This window comes from Mesocricetus auratus, unplaced genomic scaffold (assembly GCF_017639785.1).
Source record: "Mesocricetus auratus isolate SY011 unplaced genomic scaffold, BCM_Maur_2.0 Super-Scaffold_100023, whole genome shotgun sequence".
Taxonomy (NCBI): domain Eukaryota; kingdom Metazoa; phylum Chordata; class Mammalia; order Rodentia; family Cricetidae; genus Mesocricetus; species Mesocricetus auratus.
The window spans coordinates 26,021,607-26,042,221 of record NW_024429204.1 but is presented as its reverse complement, the minus strand read 5'-3'; the positions used below and the strand labels follow the sequence as shown (position 1 = coordinate 26,042,221).

At 48.9% G+C, this 20,615-nt stretch overlaps 1 protein-coding gene across 11 annotated transcripts in view; it reads left to right on the top strand.

The window, feature by feature from the left end:
* The window catches only part of Asap1 (ArfGAP with SH3 domain, ankyrin repeat and PH domain 1), a 269,949-nt gene that overhangs the window by 166,026 nt on the left and 83,308 nt on the right, over nt 1-20,615 (top strand). For all 11 annotated transcript variants that reach the window (XM_040730398.1, XM_040730404.1, XM_040730399.1 and 8 more), the window contains one exon: nt 5,892-6,037. In XM_040730398.1, coding sequence (XP_040586332.1) covers nt 5,892-6,037 — 146 coding nt within the window. The remainder of the gene's footprint in view (nt 1-5,891; nt 6,038-20,615) is intronic.

The following is a 20,615-nucleotide window of genomic DNA, read 5'->3' as shown; positions in this document are numbered from 1 at the left end:
GAAGGCTGAGGCCAGGAACTTGGTGGCACATGAGGGAGAGACGTTTGGGTAGACTGTAGGTGGCGTGTAGGCATTCACATGTCTGGGCTTCTCTCCAGAGCCCCCAGCTCTGGCTCACAAGGTGATAGACGCACCTTACTCCAGACTCTGACAGGAGGGAGAACAGACCCTGAGGGAAGGGCCAGAAAGAAGAGGTGAGGAGACACGAAAGTGACACTTCCTTTGGGGTGAGTGGCAGATAGTACTTAAACACCTCACGTGCCAGAAACTCCATGTGGCACGGTACATCCACGCTCCTCCACTTCCCGCAAAGGCCCTGCCAACTGGACATTGTTACCTCACTGCTATCTTGCATGTCCCTGAATTCTCCAAGGTATGCCATGACACTAGGTTTACATCTGATGCCCACTAGTGCTGGTGCTTTAACTCAGGGTCGGAGTCATTGACACACCATTTCACATCTGAACTGGACACCTGGAAAGCTGAAGTCATCTTCTTAAGGTCACATGACCACTGAGGATTAGGGCCGGGATTCAGACTTCCTAAGATCACATGACCAGTGAGGACTAGGCCAGGGATTCAGACTTCCTAAGGTCACATGACCAGTGAGGACTAGGCCAGGGATTCAGACTTCCTAAGGTCACATGACCAGTGAGGACTAGGGCAGGAATTCAGACAGACTTGCTCTGTGTCCCTCTGCCAGGTAATGCCTTAGTCCTGCCAGGGTTTGGACTTAGACATGGGCTTTTGGTGACTTCCCTCATGGCCTTAATACCCACTAGTCAGAAAGAAGCAGTTGGGGTTTTGTGGACTTGCTGCTCTTCTGAAAGATCTCTCCTGTTCATTATGACGCCTTAGCAGTCAGTGGCCGGGTGAGACGTAGTAGACCTGCTTTATACCTGCCACTTCACATTAGCTGTGTGGCCTTGGGACGCTTGCTCAGCCTCTCTGAACCGTTTCACGTGTTGAAAGTGAGGGCGGTAATAATGGCATGCAATTGTGAGCGAGCGAGCGAGCGAGTGAGTTAATATAGAAGGAATACTTCGTATAGGTGTGGCACCTTAACTCATCAGAAACTCTAATTCCAGCTAGTTATAACTGTTGCGCTGTTTGTCTGACTAACGCACAAAGACGTCCACTGGACTCCTGGCGCTGTCCCTAAATCCCTCATGTAGCAGATTCTGAGTAGGTGTTAACACGCTGCTCCGGCGTACGGGATAGTCTAGCAGAGTTGGGTCAGCAGAAGGAGGGCTGATTTGCAATCAGGCATAGCTGGTCTCTGACACTGGCTTCATCCCTCAGTTCCACGTACCCATGAAACCATGCCTTCATGGCGGGAGGCTCGGCGCAGAGGTGAAGAGAGAGAGCCTGCTGAAAAGCCGAGGACCTGAGTTCGTTTCCCACACTCCACATCAGGCAGTCAACCCCTCTTTAGCTCCAGTCCCAGACTGCTCTGACCTCTGTGGATACCTCATATGTGTGATATGTTGCACACCCAGATGTGCGGCACACACGTGTGCACACAAGTAAAACCAATGCCTTGAAGGAGTATCCTGTGAGTCTGAGGATAGTGCGAATTAAGTACTTACCTAATAAACAGCAGTTGCCGAAAGCTGGGTTGGCAGACCAGTCTGGAGATAATTAATGGTAAGCTCCACCACAAGTAAACAGCCATCAGAGAAAGGCCTGCTCGGTTATCACCGTTGTTTGTGAGTTGTTGATGAAAGTCTCGCGATGCACGTTAGGGGTGGAGCTGTAGTGCATCCCAAAGGCATTCCCAACTCCCAGGGGTGACTCTTAGTTTCCTGACTTCAGGGTGATTTTGGTGCCTGCGCCGCCTGGCCAGTTGCACTGCAGTGAGCAGGATGGCAGCGATGGCACCGTGGCTATCATAGTCACACTCTTTCTGTGCTTACATGCTAACCATTTGTCCTACATAAATGCCATCGTGTCTCCACTTTGCAGGGAAGGCTTAGAGAGGGCCACTTGATTAACATCACTGAACACTCAGGCATTGGATAAAAGTTCATCCCACTCCAGGGTTTGCAGTCGAGCAGGGTAGAGCTGTTCCTCTAAGCTGCAGCCAGACTGTGAGAGGGACGGATCAATAGGGAAAGGGTTTACTATGTGTGAGGGCATCAGCTCTGTGAACTTAGGCACCACCCCAAAAGGGCTATTGATTGTGAACCTCTCCAAAATAGTCCCCGCACCCTACCCGTTCCTTCCCATAACTCACTGTCTTAGAGGCCCAAGGCGCTTGCCCCTTGCTGTGTTATTTCTAAGTCTCCCAGTACAGATCATAGACAAGAACTTTCTATGCTCCCTTATCTCTTGGAGTGATCGAGGCATTCCCTGTGCCTTTAGTCCCTCTCTTTAGTTACAAACCTGTTTCCGATGGTCTCCCCTAAAACCTTTATTTCCGTCGCCCTTCGTGTACCCTAAAGGGACAGCACATCCAACAGCTGACTGTCCTCTACTGTGGCCTCCCTCTGCCTCTGCCCTCGATACTTCCTCCTCCAGAGGAGTGCCACTGCCTCTGGTTCTTGTCACACACTGAGAGTCTTCCAGAAAACTCTTCGTTTTGTACTAAGGTGGGATTTGGGGTGGGGGATGCTTTCAGTAAGTCATCCCTAATAGATTTCATAATGCAATATGCTGAATGATAACTGAAAATGCATACTGCATGCTCCTGTGCTGTTAGCAAGACATACAGCTCGGAGATAGCAGTGGCTGGCATACTCTGTGCTTGTGCTACTCCCACCATTTGTATTATTATCCCAAAATTCAACTTACTATGCCAGTATATTTTAATATCTGTATCTATACCAGAATTACACAGCTATGACACATCACGGTGTTTGGAAGCACACCCAAACCGATGCATGCATGTGCACACAGGTATCCCAGATGTATGACCTAACCCATGCTTACTTATGCAGTCTGACTCTCTGCCTGTCATCCATCACATCTTTGCAGAGGTCTGCTGAGGAGGAAATAGGCTATTATAGAGAGAGCAGTTAGGCCAGAGAACGTTCTCAACACAAATCAGGGCCCCTGCCCCTCACATGACCTGCCTGTGCTCAGTCGGTCTGATTTTGCAGTGAGTGAGTCATCATCTCTGATCTGCCAGGCTTCTCATAATTCTTCCTAACCCTGTATGAAATGCTGTTTCAGGGTAATAGATGTCAGGGGAGGAAGAGGAGATTGCAGTTGTGTGGGATGTCCAGGAGGGGTTCCCGAACCAATCTGTAATAATGTCTTTATTAATCTGCGTAGCAGGTGGCAGATCCTGTGTTGATACACATGTACAGATTTCACTTGCAGCAGTGTGTGGTTTCAGGTAAACAAACAGAATTTGGGTGTGCAGCCAGTGTTTACCACTTGGCACTGAGGTGCCTTCTCCCCTGGGAGGATGGGGTGAATCTCACTGTTTCCACTGGCTTGCAAGAGCAGAAAGTGTTAGGGGGATTCTCAGTGGAGAGTGGGCTTGACTTCAGGCAGACTTGCACACAGCCTGTTGTTGAGCTGATGTGGCCCTTCTGTTTTTCTGAGGCGTAACTAGAGCTGCATTTTATCTCTCTTAGTATCTCAGTCAGAAATGCTTACAGCCGCTGCGTGCATCAGGAATCTTTCATGCTGAGACGAGCAGCGAAGCTAATGCTCTGTTTCATGGATGCCCGTTACTCCCTGGGCTAGTGCTCTGTTTCATGGATGCCCGTTACTCCCCGGGCTAGTGCTCTGTTTCATGGATGCCCGTTACTCCCCAGGCTAGTGCTCTGTTTCATGGATGCCCGTTACTCCCTGGGATAGTGCTCTGTTTCATGGATGTCTGTTACTCCCCGGGCTAGTGCTCTGTTTCATGGATGCCCGTTACTCCCTGGGCTAGTGCTCTGTTTCATGGATGCCCGTTACTCCCTGAAGCTAGTGCTCTGTCTCATGGATGCCCATTACTCCCCGGGCTAGTGCTCTGTTTCATGGATGCCCATTGCTCCTGGTACAGTCATCAAGGAGTGTTTGAAAGTAAAGCTTTTAATATCAGTTGAATGACTGGGGATAAACAGCCTAAGAGATCTCAGAGGACATAACAAATTCTTACTAAGCCAAATTCAAATCCACCCAAAGCCCTTGGGAAATGGACAGTGCTGTCTGTTAGTGGGCATGCAGAGGTGACCAGAGGCCGCCTATGGAAAGATGTGTAATGTGGAAAACGACACACAATTGCAGGTCTAATGGGCAAGAGAAGGCTCCTTCTAACTCTTCTAGCTAAGAGAAGGCTTGGGATTCTTACACATTCTCGTCGCTAATTCATCTAGCATATGTACTAGGCATTACGGTGGGCTTCCACACAAATGCCATCCTTTGTACGGCGAATCCGAAGCACAGAGAGGTGGAAATCTGAGCCTAACTGGAATACATGAAAAGCTTGCCCGTGAGAGCAGTATCACCTCCATCTCAGCTGCCAGTCAAGGCAGCTGCCACGCATTAGCCCAGGGCATGGGGTACCTGTGACTGGTCATGTGTGTGACGGGGTCCCGTCTGCTGCCTGGTCTGATGGGGCCATGCGGGGTGCTGCTTTAGTGACAAAGCAAGAACAGCAACCAAGAGGCCAGAAGGAAGGAAGAGGGGTGCTGGGTAGGGTGTTACCATGGGGTGATGGACTCTCAGAGGCAGATTCTCAGTGGTTAGTGGCCTTCTGTGGCCACTCTGAGGTGTGTGACAGAAAAGCCACGTATGACATGACAGGTCTTGCCTGCGTTACAGCTTCACTAAGGTTGTTTGCCAATGACTACGTGAGATAAGAGACTCGGGGAACAGCCCAGGGGTCCAACGTTGCCTGCTGATTGGGCATCCAAGTGGACGTACTGGATAGACAGTTAGTTGTGTAAGTTTGTGTTTTAGGGGTGGACTCGGGTTAAGGTGTCCATTTAGAACTTTTCTGAAGCAATAAGACTTGAGATCCCAAAGCAGTAAACATGCATAGGAATGGTCTCAGTTTGTACATTTGAAAGCAATAGCTAGAAGGAAAATCGATCCCAAAATAAAAGGTAAATACTTCTTGTGTACCAGCTAGGGTAGTAAGCACGGAAGTTTTTGTTGTTGTCATTGTTCTGGTTTTTAAGCCAAGCAGTAAAGTAGCAAGCTGGTTAAATAGCAAAACTGTTCTTCAAGCACAGACCCACCTTATCGAAGCGTGCAAGCTTTGTACTTAGAGACGGTTTTATAGAAAGAGCTTTTGCAAGTGCTGTTCTGTTCTACAGACCTGGGGCATAAACAAAATAAAGGAATTAAGATAGGCGTGGAGAAAGAAATGTGCTAGAAAGAAGTTTTCTTTTGTATTCTAAGACTGAGGTGGGGTTTTCGGGGTGTGGGGGTGGGACATCGTTTCGTTTTGTGTTTCTAGACAGGGTTTCTCTGTGTAGCCCTAGCTGCCCTGGAACTTGCTCTGTAGACCAGGCTAGCCTTGAAGTTACATAGATCCACCTGCCTCTGCCTCCTGAATGCTGGGATCAAAGGCGTGCGCCATCACTGTCTGGCTCTTCATAGTTTCTTAATTGCTGGAGAATGTGGTAAGGAAACAGGAATCCTCAGAGAGAGGGAGAGAGAGAAAGAACGCATGAGCAGGAGTCGGGTGTGGCGGCATGCGCCTGTAACACCTGTAGTCACGGCACGTGGGAGGACCCCAGCAGAAAGGCTGCAGGCCCAAGGCTGGCCTGAACTGTATATCAGAAAGAGCGTTCAGTGAGCTGCCAACCTCTGGACATGTTCAATAAACAATTGATGCTGATTTCTCTGCTTTCCTTTTGAGAGAGAGGTTCGAAAGTGATCAGCGTTCAAAGGCACCCGCACTGTGACAAATAACGGCCCACACGTCTTCTTTGCCTCTCTTTTAGATCACGTACAAAATGAAGAAAACTATGCACAAGTTCTGGATAAGTTTGGAAGTAATTTTTTAAGTAGAGACAACCCTGACCTTGGCACCGCTTTTGTCAAGTTTTCTACACTTACAAAGGAACTGTCCACGCTGCTGAAAAATCTGGTGAGTCTCCTCGTATTCAGGGAAGCGCATCTATAGCCTCGCCACTGCACAGGGAGAATGACTCATGGCTTCCTCACCTCAGTCCCGGGAGTGGGAAGTGAAATATCTTTAACTCAGCCACCAGCAGGATGGATTTATTAAAGGGAGAGAAACCACCTCGCCGTCCTCTACTTTATCTTTCCGAGAGCCAGAAGAAAGACAGTGTGAGCATAAGACATAATGTGCCTGTGCTTTCTGTCTTAACAAGCCCGTGCCCGTCTTTAACTCTTAGACAGTTTGGCTCTGGCGCCCTCTTCCTTCTGGGTGTTGCTTGCCGCTTGCTGCAGGGGTGGCTTGCAGGGTGGTGAGCATGAGAGCTCAGGGCTTATCGTTGGTAGGAAAGGAAGTGGAGGAAGACTCGGCCTCGCTTTGGTAATAACTTCCGGAAAGCCCAGGAAGCTTTTCCCAGAGCTCCATCTTGTCCCACGGGCCTCTCGCTTTCCCCAAGAGCAGACACGCTGGGCCGTCAGTCAGGGGTCACCACAGCCTGTGTGATGGCGGCTACACCTGTGCGTGTCCGTATGAAGATGATGCTGGGAGCCCTTTGCGCCTGGCAGTGTGTGGCGAGCGCTTGTCATGGATGGGAAAGCCCCACAGTCGCATGTCCCTATCCGGTGGCACTGACATACAGTCCAGCCCACATGGGGGTGAGGCTTGAGGGTTACAATTTTTAGAGCCACCTAATTTCTGATCCAGCATGCTGGCTCTAAGCCCTGCCTCAGTGACCTTCACCACACCCTCCGCAAACTGAACTGAGCCTTCCCTTCCTTAAGTACTTTCTGACAAGCATTGTGTCTCCGTGTCAAGAAAAGTGAGTGTCTTACCATTCACTCTAGCTGCCCCGTGTTAAGATTGGGAGTCACCCTGAGGGTACCGAATCGCACTGAGACCATGCATGCTGTTGGTTCACGCTGCTAGGAAGCAGCCTTGCCCCACCCCGTGCCTCTGGCCTGACTGCCCTTTCGCTCTCTGTGAATCGCCCCTGCCACGCAGTCATCTTACTCTCCTTCCTAAGATAAAAGCGCTGTATCTCACTAGATACACCTGGTCCAAGTGGCTTGTTTTGTTGTTTTGATTTTTGATTGGTTTTGCTTGTTTTTTTGAAGGGATAAGTTTTTTTGTTTGTTTTGCCATGTCCTCTCTCCTTCATAGAATATAAGTCTAAGGTAGATCCAAAAGAAATTGCTGACAGCCTAGTTTGTTGCACTAAGAAAATAAAAATACGTATTTGGAGATGGTGATGGCATTCCTGGTAAGGGGCCATGGAATAATCATTTTCACTGGAGTTGGTGCAGCCCACGTGGTCCCGCTTCTGGGCTGGCTTTGCGTATGACGGTCGCTTTTCACGACGAGTGTGGCATGGCCCTGGCGCCAGCGGCCTCGATTTTGTTCCCGTAGCTTCCCTGCGCAATGCCCTGTGAGCTGCTGCTTGCAGAGGTCTGGGATGCAGCCGTGCCGGGGCCCAGGCTTTTCTTCGGAATCTTGCCGGAGTAACCGCACCTTCCTTAGAACTGTGTGCAGAGATGCGGTTACTGCTGGTCGTTTAAGAGACAGGAAAGCGTGTGCAGGAGCTGCAGGGATTCAAATGAGGTCTGCAGTCTTGTCATACTGCTGTCGGTTTCTAGACTTTAATGAGATAATATGAGCTGCTGTTGCTGGGGAGCTGAAGCGTACACAGGGCATCTCTGTACTGTGTTCTCAAACCCTTGTGAGTTTCAAGTTTTCCAAATATAAACCAAAGTCTGAAGCATTAAATCATAGTCTCAATGGATGCCTACGAAAGCATCGCTGTGTAAAAATGCATTGTAAAAGAAGTGTACAGAACCAAAGTCCCCTGGCCTCTGTTGTGCCCCGGGGTGGCTGGGGTGTGGCCTCCAGCTTGTGTCCCTTGCACTTCCCCAGGCTCTGTGAGTCGGTTTCCCTCCTGGTGAATTTCTGTCTCTAACATCATTTCTGTGGCTCTCAATCTAGAAGACAGAAGTTGGTTTGTCTTCCCAACGGTGGTCTGTTAGGTTTCTTTTCTCTGGGAAATGCTGCCTCTCAGTGGTAAGGAACCAGAGAAATGTGTGCGTGATCGGCTTCCTTTTTAACTTTGACGTGCCTGAAGAGGGTTCAGAGACAAGGCTACCATACCAGCGGCTGCTTCCTGTAAGCCTGGAGAGATACTAAGTCTTGGTTCCTTCACTTCTCTAAAGCGAGGCTGATGGCGCTCCGTACCATGTCATAGCGCATGCATTATACTTATTATTATATTTGCTGAGGCTCTGCACAAACACTCTGATAGGAAGAGGGACATGCAGGGAGAGGATGCCCACCTGAGCCCCTGCCCTCTGCAGGTTTCTGTGGGAGCATTTTCAGAAGTGTGTGAAGCACCCATGTAACATGTGGTCTCTGTGTGCTGTGTGGGTACCTCCCACACCTCCTGGCCTGTGCCCCTTTAACACGGTTCGTTAGTGAGAAGGACTTGCTTCACCGTGCCCTTTCTTATAATACATAGATAAAAGTAGGCCACTCTTGAGTTTAGCTGCTTATGATTTTGTTGTTCGTTTGGTTAAACATACAGTGAATGGAAAACATAGAAAGGAAAGGATGTGACTGCCCCCAGGGATGGAGGAGGAGAAAGTTTACTACGGATACGCGGGAGAGCATAGGCAGAGTTGGGGACATCTGGGAGAGTCCAGCGTGGGGACATGGGCAGATTGAGCTGGGCCGTATGGGAGAGAGGGAAACAGGTGTGGCAGACCAGAGGCCCAAAGCTCCAAAGCCAAAATTAATCTCCATTATATAGGGAAGGGCAGCCCAGCGCCTGGGCTGCAGAGGTCAGGGTAGAGGGTGTGGTGTGCCTGGCATACCCTGTAACCGTGGGGACTGGGGGATGCTGGGAGAACCTGGCAGCCGGGTCCACTCTGATATGTAAAACAGGCATCTCAGCCTCAGTCCTTTGTCCCAGAGTTGAAGCTTAACATAAAGCACCAAAAATAAGTTCACGGGTTGATCCACCGAAAGAAAAGCAATCCTGTGCTGGACCCAGCACAGGAAGGGAAGCATCAACAGAGCATCGCACACCTGAGTTCCCGGGCTGCAAAACTGAGCTGGGGAAGAGATCCTCAGTGGTCAGAGGACACCGTCACATGCCGCGCCCTCGGTCAGTGCCGCGCCCTCGGTCAGTGCCCGGCGGTTTTAAGGCTGTGTGCAGACCTTACTAACAGGAGGGGCTGTGCCCGTGGGTCTCATCCAGGCAGGACTCCTGCTGCTTCTGGTCTCCCTCCGCCCTGGCCTTTGCATATTGTAGTTCAGCAGTTTGAGGGCAGTTATTGCCTCAGAGCTGCCTGAGCCCAGCAGAAAGTTCCACAGCTGCAGAGCACTTCCTGTTTACAGTTTCTGACTGCAGACTGCTGTGGCTTGGGCGAGGGAATGTTTTTTGTTTTGTTTTATTTTTAAGTTTCTTTGTTTTCAAATGAAAGTAGTTGAAAACACACTACTAGATTTTTATCACATTATGTTTGAGGATTTTCTTTGAAATGTTAAAAAGAATAGAGAGGATGGTAGTGGAAGCTGCTGGTGCCCTGAACTCTCTAGTACATCCTTGAAGAACTCATCTTTTCATTATTTAAATTCAAATATAACTACACCGTCTTCCCCTTGCTCCCTTCAACCCCTTCCATGTCCTGAACCCCTTGTTCCCTCTCAAACTCACGACCTGTGTTTCATTGTTAGTGTGTGTGTGTGTGTGTGTGTGTGTGTGTGCAAGCATGTGACCATGTGTGTGAGTAGCCTACCCAGCCCACTTAGTGTTGCTTGTGTGTATTTGATTTCAGGGCTGACCACTTGGTATTGGGTAACCAATGAGGGGCTCGGTCCTGAAGAATCTACCTCCCACTTTGAGCTTTCCCTAGTTACCCCTAGTTCTTTGTCAAGAGGTGAAGACCCCGAGGGTCCCCCTTCAAGGTCAGGTCTTGTTTAGGTCGCCATGCTACCGAGGTACAGTAGGTGAAGCTTTCCTGTCATTTCTAGACGACACAATCTCACAGCAGATTTCTTTGTCCTCTGGCTGTCTTAATCTTTTTCCATCCCCTTTGGCAATGTCCGTGAGCGTTAGGTGAAAGAGTTGAGTTATAGATGAACCTTTTGGCTCCGGGCTCCCCATATAAGATCTCATCTTCATAATTAGAAACCGTGCTCACCTCCCCTCATGCTCTGATGTGACTCGTGACCAGTTAGTGTTTTGGGGACATCATGTTAAGTTAGGTCTGTCCATGTGGGTGGGGCTTGATGAGCAAGGGGGAAAGTATTTGGGGTGTTTTCTGTTGTTTTGACTATAATAGTTACATGTGTTTAATAAAATGGAAATGTGGAAAAAGATCAAAAGATTATGACATAATTTTAGTGTCTAGCATCTTAATGTAATATCCCTTTGAACAATTTTGTATATTCAGATACAGATACTGATAGTTTACACATGGAAGAGTATATTACATATATCTTATGTTGTGTCCTAATTTCTTACAGTTAGATAATCTTAGGATTCAGGGTCTGTGTTTTAGATGGGTGACAGTACCATGTACACAGGTACCACGTATTCTAATGCAGCTGATGCTTGTCATCAAACAGTGTTCCCTCTGCAGTGAGACATTGAACCCCAGGGTGAAAAGAAGTCAGTCAGAGACCAGGAGAGTCCCAGTCCCAGTCAGAGCTCATCAGTGACATGCAGTCTGTCATGGTGGGGTTGGGTACCAACAAAAAATATGTGTCATATATTTATTTCTGAAGCTTTTAGAGTTTTTCCTGTTGTGTTGTTTTACAAGCTTGTTAACTCTCTGTGACATACAAATATAAAATTGGAAAGTCGTTTTCACAGGCTACATAGTATATCTTATACACCAGGCCATAACGAATGACTTGAAATTATTTCTCATCAGCACCTAGTTGCTGTGTAATAAATATACCCAGGGCGCAGAAGTTGTGTGTAATCCCGGCTGAGCTTTAAATTAGCACAAGCCGTTGTGCATTAAAAATGCTTCAAGTAGAAGTTGAAATAATGGCTGTTGAGTAGAGTTGAATTCTCAGCCTGTAAAATTTGCATGTGGGAGGTCACACTTTGATCACGAGTGTGTACACACTGCGTGTGATTGTGACCTCATCCTCAGATCCAGGTATGCTCACGGATGGGCATCTGGAGCTAGGAGAGACAAGCTGTAAAGCTGTGTCAGCATAAGGGGAAGGGGATAAAGGTTTGGACACAATCACTTGAAAATGGCACTATGGCGCTTTTTCCCCTGCTTGTAGTCTCCAGTATTTAATACCAGCCACTCTGGACAGTATAAGGTGATGCTGTCTTTAAGTTGATGAAATAATTGATTAATTAGTCTGGTTTCATCCGCAGGGCCTTTAACCCGGTAACGTTACTATTGTTTTTGTGGTTGTCTTTTGCTCATCCAAATAGAGATGACAACAGTTTGCACTTACAGTGTGCTAGCTACGTGCTGTGCATTCATTTAGGCACTTTGCATGTTGTATGAGGACAGGTTAGTGAGTATCTGCCACGGTAGTGAGTGGGTGTAGTGAAAGTTAGTTTCCTCCTCCTGTCATGTGTCTTCTGAAGACATCAGAGACTAAGGCACACAGCAGCTCCTCAGCAGGGTTGGGAGTGAATGGCGGGAGAAAAGAGGCCAGCTAGGCCTGTGAAGACTTGTCACAGTGATCTTCTTTGCTCTGGGGGACCAGAAAATCAGGGGAAAGATGACTTGGTTTGTACTTGGGGAGCATTTCCTCCTGTCATCATCTCCGCCTCCCTGACTCCCGGGACCAGCCCTTGGTAGCTGCTGAGAGAATGGAACCACAGCCCCAGCAATTGTAAGAGCTCTTCAAGCCCAGGCCTCCTCTGCAGCTTACTGCATGGTCTCTGAAAATGGATGGCCGTGCTCTCACCGGCACAGATTCGCCATTAAGTCAAAAGTCACATTGATTTAACACCAACTAAGGCAGTAGCACAGATGTTACAGAGAGAAGACCCACACCGGGATAATAACTTTCTGCTTGCGTGCTCCTTATTCTGCAAGCCTCTGGCGTTCTTTTCCCTAGCCCAGATCTATCTGCAGGTGCCTGGTCAAAAGCAGATACGGGTGTTTCCTCGGCGCTGAGGATTCCCTGAAGCCCTGGCTGGCAGTCACTCCTCTGACCCTTTGCCTGCTCCCTTTCCATCCCATTGTTCATCCCAGGGATGCACTCTTAACCTAGATTTTCTCCTTCTCTCTGGCTGCTTCAGATTAAATATTATTTTGGATTCCCCCGGGGAATGTTGCCTCAGCCTGTCTTCACTCAGCACATACCACTGACCTCAGACAGGGCTGGCTCCTGCGTCACACCTGACTGCTGAGAGATACACAGTCAGATCAGTGGCCCCTTCCTGTGGGCCGATGTCAACAGCACTGGGCACAGGCTATCAAGGCGAGCATGACTATTTCAGGTCCACTCGTATGTGAAAGGTCAGGGCTCTGGGCTGTGCATGCCCTACCCAACTCTTCTCAGTGCCCATGGGTAGTGTGTCTGCTCCTGTCTATGAACGGGAGCATCAAAGTGGGTCAGATGGGAAGCTTAACTCCATGCCTTGTTCTTTGGTGAGAGTTCTACCAACTGTGTCTCAGGGAGACTTGCGATGCTCATTTGTACATTAGAAGCCTAGACACATGACACTGAAGAACCTTAACTGACCCAGTGACTCTGAACTTACCTCATCAATGACTTTCACATACTAGAAACATGCAGTTCCCATTGAACCACTTTGAGAAATGCTGACTTAGAAATGTCATTAGATCAGGTGACCCATGTCTTTAGTTGGGTTTAGTCTTAATTCCTTTCTGCTTCCCCCCTTCTGGAATTTACTTCTAATGCCAGTTGTTTCTTATACTCTGCTTGTTTTAGACTATGTATGTCCTTTGGTCCCTTATGAACACGTGAGGACCTATTCATCCAGGCTTCAGGTGGTCTTTCCACTGACTCCCTGCCCCCACTGGGAAGAGACTGGAACGGGAAGGGTCTGAGGGTAGGAGAGCTAGTGTGACCTCAGAGGCCTCTGCTTCCCAGGCTGGGTCCCCGGGGGCGGATCACTCATCTCTGTCTCACCTGTCAAGAGCAGGGCTGTCTCATCTTCCCCCTAGTGGGACCCTTGTCTTGAGGTACAAATATTTAGTGAGTATTTATGAGAGTATTTTTTTTTAAGCTGGCAGGAACCATTTCCCTTAAAGCACTAACTAGCACTCGACAGTGGTTTACAATGCATCCTACAGTGAGGTCAGAATGTAAGCTGAAATAAGTACTGAGAATACAGGCTTTCTAAGCGTTCCTCAACTCAGCGACTTCTGCCAGGTGCCCACTGTGTGCCAGGCTCTGTGGTAGGCGTGGATGTCCCTTCCTGTTTGAGGATGCTTGCACAAAACATTCTGATAACTTGTTCTGAAGAATTCTTTGATTCTGCGGAGACAGGGAAAGATGGGCATAGGGACAGATCTTTCCACGGCCTCGGCCCTTCTACCACTTGTAGGTTAGTGACAACCTGCTGGGTGGTGGTTCTTGTGTCACTCTGTTGGGACGTGGCCCAGCCTGACCTCTTGGAATGTGCTCAGTCAGCCATGCTTTTCTGACCCATTGGGTCTGAGGTTCCCCCACGGTGTCCGCCTGTATCCTGTAGCTCTATCAGGCAGAGAGGATACTAACTAGTTGGTAAAGATGGAAAGTGACGTCCGCAGCCACAGTCATCAGGCAAAGTCTGACAGCCTCTAGGTGGAGGGGTCCCTGGGTCTGTCACCTCCAGCCATGTTCTAGGAGCAGTTTGAATACCCCACGGCCTCTCTGGCCATTCTGATTCTGAACACTCCGGGGAATCCAGAGCTGGGTTGAGGTTCTGTAATGCTCGGGTCATCACGACTTACCTGACTTGGAGAAGAACGCATTTATTGACTCAATCAGCTGTGCCAGGAACTTGACGTGCACGTGTGAAGCAGGAGCTTCGCTATAGGAATCAAGGGACAGACGGGGAATTGTGAGTTCAGAGCCCTGAGCATTCGCCTTCCTGCCACCAGGAGAGAGACCTGATTGGAAGCTGGGCAAGGCCTCACTGATAAGTGCCATGGAACCTAGGCAGCTCCTTTGCAGTAGCCCACCAAAGGGCGTTCCCTGTGGATGATTAAGTGTTCCAGAGAAGGAGAGAGATGGGTGGACAAGAAGCTGACGGTGTTACTCATGGATTCAAAGTGATTCTACGTCCAAGCGCAGGCGTTAATGCTGCCCCGGGACCTGTCAAAGCTTTGTTCTGACAGGGGAGCTATCAGTCTAGGTATGGGACAAGGGAAGAGGTTGGCAGGGCCAGACCTAAACTTGGGCATTTGGGTTTGACTATAGTTAGCAGGAAGCAGTAATGGGTTTTAGACAGGAAAGTGGTGTGGCCCCATTGTCACTTTGAACTATTATAGCAAGACAAAGGAAATGACAATGACCTTTGGAACAAAGTGGCCTTCACGAATATCCTGACCATCTGTTTTATTCATGCTTTGGCCTTGGTGGTCAAGTTACTTAACCTCTCTGAGCGTATATCCCCATTAATCCAGTGAGACCAAGACCAACTTTATAGAGTTCTCTGACCCCAGAAACTTTAGGTGACAAAGGCTAAGCCCAGGACCCTGGATCATTTTAATCAACAGTTTCATTCAGGCTGTGCTGCCTAGACGATGCTTAGCACAATGAGATCAATGTTGTTTTAAGAGATGGCCTTGAAGGATGACCAGAAAAACAAACCGTGGGAGTTTCTAATAGAGGCAATGAGGAGCAGGACTTAGAAGCAGTATCTCAGAGCCCTGGGGCCGCCCTCACCCTTTCCTTTCCACCACTGTTTAGCTTTCCAGATGTGTGTTTAAAATACAAATCTAGTTCAGTAAACCTAGTTGTGTCTAATGGAGCCCTGCTTAGAGCTTTCATGGATTTCAGTTCACAGAACACACCTCACGTAAGTCCCTCCAGAGAACAGGAACTTGGTTTTATCGTTTGCACCTCACAAGTGAGGAGACCAGGACTCAAAAAGGTTAGTGGGAATGACTTGCCCAAGGATACGCTCAGCTAAGTGTGGTAAGGTAAGCCTAGGGCACCCTGGAAGCTGAGAAAAACATCTTACAAATCCCAGGCAGATCAAATACTATTAACGTTTCTTCTGATAACTGGGCAGTGATGGTGCACACCTTTAATCCCAGCACTCATGAGTCAGAGGCAGACAGATTTCAGTGAGTTCAAGGCCAGCCTTGTCTACAAATCGAGTTCCCGAACAGCCATAACTGAGAAACTGGCGGGGGCGGGGGACACCTCTCTTCTGGAGGTAGAAGTACCCCCCACCCATGAGCAAATACTCCTTGTTTCCCCCTACTGCCTATGCAACAAGCAAACAAAAAGAATTTAAGACATGATTTTCATCTAATGAGTCCATAATGGCTGATGGCAATTATCCTTTGCATGTATATTGTATAATTTAGTTTCCATGTATATTGTATAGTTTTAGTTTCTGAAGAGGTTTGATATCTATGAGACAATGCCATAAGCAGTTTATTAACGTCAAAGCTATACGTGTGTGATGACTCCGTGTCTCCTGTTTGAACAAAGTCCTACACAAAGCTCTGTGGTGCTGTCCTCACCAGCAGCCGCTCCACAGCTTCGCATGAATGATCTGATTGGATCCAAGTTCACCGTTACAGGAAAGGAAACAGCTTGGCAGCTGAGCCTGCTGACTTTACCACCGCTGTGTTGAACATACACGAGGGGGTATCGTGGCAGGAAGGCATTTTAGAAAGGGTAGAACAGGTAGGGGCCAGGGCAAGATACAGCCTCCAAGTGCCCACCTTCCTTCTCCAGCCCCAGTAATGCCATCATCGAGAGACTGACGCATTCATAAGCTACAGCCCTCACAGTCCGTTTGTACCTGGAAACGCCTGCATGGACGCATGAAAAGATGTGCCCTTTCCAACCCTGTCAAGTTGGCAGAAGTAGCAGCCACACTGAGCAGAGCAAACTCTAGTGTTTTAGTAACATGAGTGGGTAGAGTGGTGCTGGATTGGTCCCCTCCTCTCCCTCCCTACCCCTCCCTCCCAAGACCGTGTGCACTGGTACTGGCTAGTTGAAGGGAATGCTGGGACACCCAAGAGACGAGACAGTCACTCACAATAGTGACGGCCACTTGTGTCTGTGAGTCTTCTCTTTGCCCCAGTACTCTGGAAAGCAGCCTAGTGACAAAACTCTTCTTAAAATTTCTTCTTTCCTTGTGTTCTCTTTTAATTTAGTTAGCATATAAGGTAATGGATTCCACTGTGACATTGTCATGCCTGTATATCATTATATTTTGGTTTTCTTTGCATCCCCTACCATCCTGCTCAGAGCCCCCTCTTCATCGGTCCCCTTTCTTTCCCCAAATGGTCCCTTCTTGTGCTCCATGTCACATATGGTCTGTTACCCTCTCTTCCTACAGCCCCCTTTTTACCTGAAAGTAGAAATGTACTTGGAAGTCCTCCATGGGGGGGGGGGAGAATGTGAGAATGTGTGTTTGTGTGTGTGTGTGTGTGTGTGTGTGTGTGTGTGTGTGTGTGTGTGTGTGTTCTAGAGTCAATGTGGGAAAGAAAACACAATATTTGTCTTTCCAAGGCTGGCTTATTTCACTTAGCATGATGATCTCCAGGCACCCATCCAAATAACCTTAAGATATTTGGTAACTACCTAGGGTGTGAAGGAGTTAACACTCTAGACAGAAAACCTAATTTATACCAGGGAATTGCCAATTTAACTGCGGGAGCTGGCTCATTATTTTAATTGGATTTTCCAAAGTGTCGAGCAAGTCAGCAGATTTGCATTAGCTTTGCTTTGAGAGAAATTGTTTCTTTCTGCAGGGGAGGAGAGAGAACCAAGGGGCAGGGGAGAAAGCCTGTCAGAATTAGCTGGAGATGACGAAGCAAGCAAATGAATGTCCTCGCTAATTAACACAGCCCCGCGTGCATGTAAGCAGGCCCGCTTGTGGAGCTGGGCTGCCTTCCTGCTGGCCTCTGCAGTGGGCAGCACCCCGGGGCCCTCTGGGCACAGCTGTCTGTCGAGCAGGGGGCTTGGGTGAGGCAGTGTGGCCTGTGCAGCTCCTCTACACCCGTGGTGGCCATCCCAAGGGCACCCCCTCCCATAGAAGCATTCTTGAGAGAAGGGATGAGTTAAAGTCTCAGCAGACAGATAAGCAAGATGGTGTCTTCTGGAAACGGTATGAAGGGGTGGAAAATCAAAACAGAACATATGTGTTTCTGCACACAGGAGACAGTGTTTTTAATGTGTCATCCTCGGGTGGGATTGTGACAGATCATTTGGCTAATGTCTGTCAGATCAGAGCAGTTTGTGAGTAGTAAGTTGCTATTTGTCAAAGCCTGTTTAATTACAGTTATATTTTATAAATCCCTTGTGCATAATGGAAGAATACATTTCCGCCTCCTTATCTAGCTTCTTCCACCTTTCGGGTAGGTTTTGGTGTGTGGGCTGGCCGAGTGCAGCCCCTTGGTAAGGGTTAACCACTTGTTAGGAACACCGGCATGCTTACTGCAGCCGGCATCACTCGTTTGTGGGACACGCGTGTCTGACACTGGCCTTGCTGCGAAGCTCACACTGATTTCTAACCGGAGAGCCTCTTGCCTCGGAGTAGAACTTTAAAACAGAAGTACCGAGCTTCCGCAATCATGTGAAAGCACCATACCGATTGAATTTGATTGTCGCCGAAAGGGAAATGGTTTGAAAGCTGGGGAAATTAATCCAGAATAATCAATAGAATTTTGGTACCGTGATCGAACTGATGCATAGTTCGTCTCTGAGTCTTTCACAGGCCGTCCGTTACAGGCTGATGGGTAACAAAGGAAGGCTGTCCTCCCATAGTGCTGTGACTCTGTGTTGACTGCACTACACTTGGCTGGCAATTGCCCGGGGAGGGGGGGACCCTTCATAGTTTGCCAGAACTTGCTTGAGTTGTGATGACTTCTGAAGTCGTAAGAAAACAAAGTACTGGAAGACTCCCAGCATCCTGAATCTCACCTCACGTAATTCACCTCTGTCACAGAGCAGCACACTGAATTATTTGGTGGAACAGATGTTCTCCTCACTGCGATCTCCAAGGGAGAAACCAAACAGTCTGTGCTTCAGTGCGGGCTCCTAAGTGCCCCTCTTGTCCGCTGTCTACCTGCTGCCCCTCAGGTAGTTCCCAGCTACTCGTCACCAAGAGAAGAAGCTTTTCCCTGGGACACAAGCTGGGAAGAGATGGCAAATTTCAGTATCCCCCCCCCCTTGGCTTTTTCCTGAGCTCAGCCACTGGGGAAATCCAGATTTCTAGTGTAATGTCTTGTACGTTTGTTTCTTATTATCCCTCAAGAATACATGTGTAGCTGACCACAAAGAAATTCTTAACTCTTGGGGTTTTCCATTAGTGCAGCGCCTCAACCCGGCCTCACCACAGCGATGACATTGGTTACTCCGTGTGGTTAGCGTGTAGATTTTGGAGAGACTCAGTCTTCAGAAGAACCTTCATCTTCAGCAGGAATCGCAGATTTCACAATCCCTGTGTTGTGTCGTAAGACTGCCCTCACTTCAAGGTGGCAGCAAGCTTCCGTCCTCGTTTCGTTCGCCCAGGGCTAGAGACTTGACGAACATTGAAATGTGCTTGTCACCGCTGTTTTTCACAGTGTTTCAGATAATGGGGGTTTTTGTTTTTTTTTTAAACAAACAATATATTACTTGTTTTTAAACAATGTTTGAATATGTACATGAATGTGTGCACTGTTTGCATATGGATACCTGTGCATCTGCCTAGGCTACTGTTCCTCAGATGCTGTGCAGTTCACTCCTTCTGCACGCCCTGCTGGGGCAGCATTTCAGTACAGAACAGCGTTCAGGTTTGGGGAATATAACCGCGGACACACAGATTCCCCCGTCAGGGAGTTGTGTGCACCCTGGGGAGATGCCAGTAAGCACATGAGGAGGCAAACTTCCACACAAGTGGTGGGGGTGCTTTCTCTGAGGAAGGCCGGAGCCCGGGTGTCACAAGCAGAAAGGTGGATGCTGGCTTGATCAGTGAAGAATTACATTGGCCCCAAGACCCCCGTCATCCACGCAATCTCATAGAAGTCTCAGGATAAGAGGGTGCTGGGGCCTTGTACTCCCAGAATGCAATCTAGAGCTAAGAGCAGAATCCCTCTCCAGTTCCCTGTCTAAGGCAAAGGGTTGAGTCCTGTGGTTCTTCATTTTCTCCCTGCCATGCCCGAGGCCAGTGGTTTTCAACCTTTGTCTTTATGAGGGCTACAATCATAAATTCTAAGTGGTATTTTGCCTCGTTTCCAAAACCATTATTGTGGATTCGCATAGACAGCGTCAGGGTGTAGTAGTCTGGCCTGCTATCCTGAATGGTGTCTGTATTACCGGAGGAAAGCCACAGAGACAGAATCGCCTTGGCAGGAACCCACGCCCTCTGGTGGTACACACTGGAAGACCTTCCCCAGGTGCAAAGACAGTGGCAGTCGGCTAAGCAGGCAAAGATGTGGTGTGGCCTAGAGCTGGTGGCAGTCCCTCACCGCTCACTGCCTGAGTCATAGGTGGCGTCCAGAGCACTTAAAAAACCAGCACGCTTGCAGCACTCACCGGGTGTCTTTAATGCGGGCTCACTCCATCGTCAGCTCCTGGCATTGGACACAGTCCCTCTGCTCTCGTCAGCACCAGGCCGTCGGGCAGCGCTGCTGTGCTCACCTGACAGTCTCTCCGGCCTCCCTGCGTGTCTGCCGCCAGGGCAGAAAGAAGCCTCGCTAGGGGCAGCAGCGGTGGGTGAAGGCGGGCCGGATAAGTGGACGGGCTGACAGATACACACTTCCACGGGAGAAAAGCTTTCTTAAAGGAGGAGCTCCCCAAATGTATCGTGGCTCTGCAGAGCTCTGCAAGCCCGGTCTCCCTGGGAATCACCAGGGTCAGTCACGTCGGCTTATTTTAAAGCGTCCTTTGGCTCCCCCGCTGCGTCTCTCCAGCTGGGCAGCAGCTCATCCCCTCATCCGCTGTGCTCCTCTGTACCACGTGAGAGCCCACACCGCTGCCTCAGCTGTGGGAAGCCTGTCCCCCAGACCTTCAAAGATTTGTTTTAGCTCAATGTGGCGGCTCATGCCTGGGAACGTGTAATCCTAGCACGCAGGAAGCCGAGGCAGGAAGACTGTAAATTCAAGGCCAGCCTGGGCTACGTAGGCAGACGTGTCTCAGAAGATGATGGTGATGATGATGATGATGGTGATGATGATGATTGATGGTGATGATGATGATTGATGGTGATGATGATTGATGGTGATGATGATGATTGATGGTGATGATGATGATGATGGTGATGGTGGTGATGATGACGATAGATGTCTGAGGCTACAGCTGTGGGCAGAACAGTCACGGTCCCTGTCGCCAGTGAGCATCTAATGTCATCCAGGAGACAGGGTAAATAAAGTCCCAGGTATAGTGCATGCTG